The 5,556-nt window shown below is 38.3% G+C and overlaps 1 protein-coding gene across 1 annotated transcript in view; it reads left to right on the top strand.

The window, feature by feature from the left end:
* TENM1 (teneurin transmembrane protein 1) overlaps positions 1 to 5,556 on the top strand; it is a 556,664-nt gene that overhangs the window by 65,510 nt on the left and 485,598 nt on the right. The window contains exons 2-3 of the mRNA XM_077763513.1: positions 2,537 to 2,797; positions 4,465 to 4,521. Of these exons, the coding sequence (XP_077619639.1) occupies positions 2,537 to 2,797; positions 4,465 to 4,521 (318 nt within the window). The remainder of the gene's footprint in view (positions 1 to 2,536; positions 2,798 to 4,464; positions 4,522 to 5,556) is intronic.

The following is a 5,556-nucleotide window of genomic DNA, read 5'->3' as shown; positions in this document are numbered from 1 at the left end:
ACCACATTTCATTACACATATTTTGCAATGTTCAAACTTCTTTTTGAATGGGAAAAAATCTTTTTAATGAAAAGACATTTTTCCTACATTTGCCAGTGATCTTTATTTTTTTAACCTTCTATAGTATTTTATTATACAGAATGTCAAATTGGCTGTGTATTTTTATTTGCTCATCCTTTTCCAATGAATGTCTTTATCACGACTCAGACGCTCATATTCAAATCTTTGGAAAATCACATCTCAGTGCCATTGTAGGAGTGAAAATAAATTCAAGTCTGTGCTTTTGAAAGTAAATTTCCTAATTAGTGCCCTGAGTCCATGGAAAATAAATGGGGACACTTCAGAGCAATTGAATTCAAGTGCTTTCTTTCTCATGTCTCCAAATAGAAGTAGAGCTGGTTGCTGCAAAATCTCTGGTAATGCCACAGCAAGGTTGTTCTGTCACTTCTCCCCTTTTCCTGGCTCCCACTGACTTCAGAGAAATATCAAGGAATGGAGTTTTCAAGGTGTGGTCCCTGGGCCAGTAGCAGAGGTCTTACCTAGGAACTTGTTAGAAATGCAGATTCTCCAGCCTTACTCCAGACCTGCTATCCGACACTGCGACTGGAGGGCAGGCACAGTAATCAGTGCTTTAACAAGGCTTCCAGGTGATTCTGAAGCATGCTGAAGTTTGAGAAGATTGGTCTACGGGAATGAAGTTGTGAAGGCAGGCCTATATAAAATTCGCTTCCTGCAGCTTCAAGCTGACAGGTTCATTATCAGGTTGCTGTAGCAACAATTGCAAGTAGGATTGGATAATGAAACATTGTGAAATTAAGAGGCATGAATATTAACGGATCACAATATTCTAGATCACTGAGATTTATATTTGGCAAAATAGATTTTTACTTTTAGCCTTATGTCAAGGAGAGGCACGGTTTCCTGAGGTTCTATGCTTGACAGGTGAACACCATGCCTATTTTTAAAACATCACTCCTTTGGAATTTAGACAAATTTTTGTGGAAAAACAGAATTACTCTTAAAGACCTGCATCACAGAAATCATAAGCAACATGCTTAGCAGTGACTTATAACCCTGAAAACATAATTTATAATTGAATATCCTAATACATTTATGTATGCCCACAATGTCCATTTCATAGAACACAGTGCTGAGCACGTGATGGCTATTAAGTAAGCATTAAGATTTGATTTGTTAAACCCTTTTTTGGCAATTATATGTCACAAAATCACTAGTTTTGAAACATATTCATATTCTGCAGTCTCTAGTGTATGGTCCGTCTAAATTCTAGCACTTTCTCTATTCAAAGGGTGAAATTCATTTTAGGGTTTGCATTTTATTGATATATGCTAAGGATTAGATGCACTCAGTTAAGCTCCTTCCTGGCCCGATGACATACCCTGTCTCTGATGTCAGTCTGAGAAAATCCTGTATAGTGTACGACACCCCCGGATTACCTTATCTAAGTATTACATAGACATTTCAGATGATAGATCTTGGCATGTGGTCATTTTTCATTAACTTATTAGGGACCGTTAAAGCATCTTTTCCCCTTTTTGACACCTTGCCATAATTGAATGCAAAATTGACTCTAAGACTGAATGCCTGATATTCATGCAGTGAGTAGACGGGGCTTTATTGGTGTGTAGCAGAAACCATACTCAGAAGGGTGTTTTAGGAAAAAGGGATCTGTTTCTTTCTAACATGGGCAATAGACAAATGCTACCTACGCTCTGGACCTTATTTTCCTCAATTGTAAAAAGAGAGGATTCATTACACCTGCTTTACAATCCTAAACACTTTTTGGATCTAAGACTCGGGGTAAGGGTGGAAAAGAGAGGGAAAATCCAAACCCTGAAGTACCGCTGATGCGTGATACACGATTGAATATTTTTAATGAATTTGTTGAAAGAATGATTGAATCAGAATCGCTAGCATCAAGTAGGCCTCAGACTCCTTTGGAGACAATGGGAAATAGTGATATTAAGTACCCATAATTTTGGTGGTTAAACTAATGTGTTTTGAGAAACACACTTTAGAGAAGTATATTTAAATGTAAGGTCTTCCCCACATTTTTCACATTGAATTATTTATTCTTAAATCTAATGTGTATGAAATACTTAGAAAAGCTGATAATTTTAATATTTTAAGCATAGGTGTGCTCTACAGATCATATATATTCTTCCTGGAAGAGAAATATCTTTTAAAGGACAGCTTTCTACGCTTTATACTCCTCTGCACTTCACTTATTTCATTACATTTTGTGCAACCTAAAATTGTAGCTATAAAGCTATTTTGGGCATGCTTTTTCCAGAGCCTTGTAAGAATCAACAGGAGCATAATTTTAAGCCACAGAAGTGCAAAATAAGCACAGAATCCTAGCTACCATAAATAAAAAGGCCAGAATTCGAACTTTGCAAAAACACATAATTACTAGCAAGAGGGGGAGGAGGGGTGTGAGGACAGAAAGTAGAATTTTCTTGGGTATTTCTTACTGTTTCTCAACTTTTTTTCTCTGAACTTTGTTTCTTCTCAGAGATGGAATTCTGTGAAACTCCTCACACTCTTTGCTCTGGCTACCAGACAGACATGCACAGCGTTTCTCGGCACGGCTACCAGCTAGAGATGGGGTCTGATGTGGACACGGAGACCGAAGGCGCCGTCTCCCCTGACCACGCTCTGAGAATGTGGATACGGGGGATGAAATCAGAGCACAGCTCCTGTCTGTCCAGCCGGGCCAATTCCGCGCTGTCCTTGACTGACACGGACCACGAGAGGAAGTCAGATGGGGAAAACGGTAATAGAATGATCTATACCGTTTAAGTAAAACCCGGAGAGAATGCAGTTTTTAGCCTTTGATTTGTCTTCCTTCCCTATGTCTGCCTATCTTTCATTTCGTAGGCAGGATCGTGGGTTCCCATGGACAAGGCATGTACCTAAGTATCTGGCAAATAGACACATTTATTTATAATGATAGATAAAATGGTTTTTATTTCTGGTGATCCCTCGAGGGAAATAATCTCATGTGGTCAGCAGTATTGTGCATGTCTTATTTATTACTCACCTTTTATTTTTGTCTTCATTTTCCAGTGTAATACTAGTGGTATTTATTATGGAAAGTACATTTCATGTATTTGGGCTTTATACCAATATGTGAACAATGAGATGAACAACTGTATAGCAAGCATATTCTGTATATGCTTTCTATTTTAATTCAGATTAAACTGTCAAGTGTATAGACAGATCCAAATTAACCAGGTTAGACTGAAATGATTTTTAAAAAATCCAGAAGGTAAATTAACTTCAGCTATTTGCCAGACGGTAAGTAATAATAGCAGTATCATTAAATCTCAATTACATATTATTTTCTTACAACTTTTAGAAACAGGAAAGTTTTATCATTTTGATTTGTTGTGAAGAGGTTAATTTATTTCTGCTCCTCTGTCCCTACTGAAGAACAGAATCCTTTCATAAAAAGGCACATTAATGCTTATTAAACACATTAATCTAGGCTCTTCATCATTCTGTTCGTCTAAATTTCATAGATCCCATCCCCGTGACCACAGGCCTGCTCCGTTAGCAGTGGCTAATTAGTATTTTCTCAGGTGGCAGAGAGGTAGCCGAGAGCCCTGTACCTACAGCTTTTTTCTATTCTGTCGTCTTCTGCCTGGTTCAGCCCACAGGGGACCCTGGCCACAATGATATAATGAGGAATGACCGTTTGCCCACTAGTTAGATTATATTTTCCTTAATGATAGGCCATAATATTTTGTAATATCACCAAGTATCCTTGGGATCTTGGGGGTTTTTGTTGTTGTTTTTTGTTTTTGTTTTTTTTTGTTTGTTTAGTTTCAAGTACATATGCATATATTGCTGGTTTTAGCAAAGAGTGTAGGAGGTGAATTTTGGAAATGAGAAGAGAACGTAGATGTTCTATGTATGCATAGTCATATGCAAGTGAAAGAGCATTAGGATGGAAATTGTGTCACCTTGGACTGCTCTCTAAAATCTTCTGGGCTTCAGCTGTGAAACGGAAGAAATAATGACCGAATTTATGTAAAAAAGGGTGCTAGATGGTCTCCTGCATTGCCAAGACTTTTCATCCTCCCTCATCTCACTCTTGACATACGAAGTTATAACCAGTTCATTGGATTGAAACATTAAAATAAAAGAAGTTTCTCCATGGGTTTCAACCAATCTTCTACTCCTGCAAGACTCTAAGTATGGGGTTTCTTTTGGGGTGATTAAATGATTTTGGAATTATATATTGGTGATGGTTGTAGAACTCTGAAAATACTAAAAACCACTAGGTTGTACATTTTATAAGAGGGTGAACATTATGGTATGTGAGTCATATTTCATTCAATCTGTTATGTAAAATATACTATTGGATGAAAGGTAGGGGTTAAAGATGAGGAATCCCAGAAGGATGAGGATTAATTCATAAAATGTTTAATATTACAGGTTTTAAGTTCTCTCCCGTTTGCTGTGACATGGAGGCTCAAGCTGTGTGTGCTCAAGGTAAGTGTTTTCAAATATTTGACTGCAGATTATTTTTACTTCATCTCATCCCTGACACCCACCCCACAGAGTGGAACCCTGCCCCTCTGACAAACAACACACAGAGGTGGTTAATTGACCTGCCAAAGATTAGTCCATTGGCTTCTTACTGGTTTGCTTTCCTTTGGAAAACTGCATGTATGTATGTTGGTGGTGAAGAAGGGGTGAGTCAAGAACTAGGGGAAGGGACAATACAGTATTTAAGGTGGGATAGGGAAACAGTGATTTAATATGGGTGTGTGGATGTAAATCAAGTTGGATTGGGTTTGGCTTCATGACTTCCTACGTTATATCTGATTTTTCGCATGGTGCCAGTCATTAATTTTAATTGAGATATTGTAACTTTATACTACCTCCAAGCAAATGGTCTTTGGTCTTTTCCTTCAGATGCTCTGGCTTGGGTTTAGAAGCCTGCTATGTCATCAATTAGGAATAACGCCTTCAGTGAAAGAACTGTTGTTCACTCTTCTCTGTAAACCTGTGTTTACACTGTGTCATTTTTCAGTGAGGGGACATTGGTGTCCTTTTACTTTTGTCTTCATTCTGCTCATTAGACTTTGCCTCTTTTCCGGAGGGATACTGAGAGCAATATTTATAAATGCTTTTGAAGAAAATTGGACCCTTGGAGGGGGGCGGGGATCCTCACATCTGACCACAGGGCAGTGACTCAAATTTGGGAGGTGGTGGGGGCAAAGGATCAGAAGAAAAATTTATCAGAATGAGCTTTACCAAAATGCACATTGTCCTCCCCTACCCCCACCATGAGAACTGCGTACCATGGTAAGCCACCAGACTGTATTTCTGTGCCTTATCCAATGGATGTATAGAGACTTTCAGGAATGAAACTAGTTTCATTTGGCACTCATGGTCTATCCAACCATCCATCTACTTTGATCGTGTAATACCATTTACTGAGACAGAGTTGGAAGACTCAGGAGTGAAGGACATGCATCCTTTTCTTTCCTTATAGGTTTATTTTCCTTATGGTTTATTTAA

The sequence above is a fragment of the Crocuta crocuta genome, unplaced genomic scaffold, assembly GCF_008692635.1.
Source record: "Crocuta crocuta isolate KB4526 unplaced genomic scaffold, BGI_CrCroc_1.0 scaffold482, whole genome shotgun sequence".
NCBI lineage: Eukaryota > Metazoa > Chordata > Mammalia > Carnivora > Hyaenidae > Crocuta > Crocuta crocuta.
Note: the sequence above shows the minus strand (reverse complement) of the source record. Positions and strands in the feature narration are given on the sequence as shown.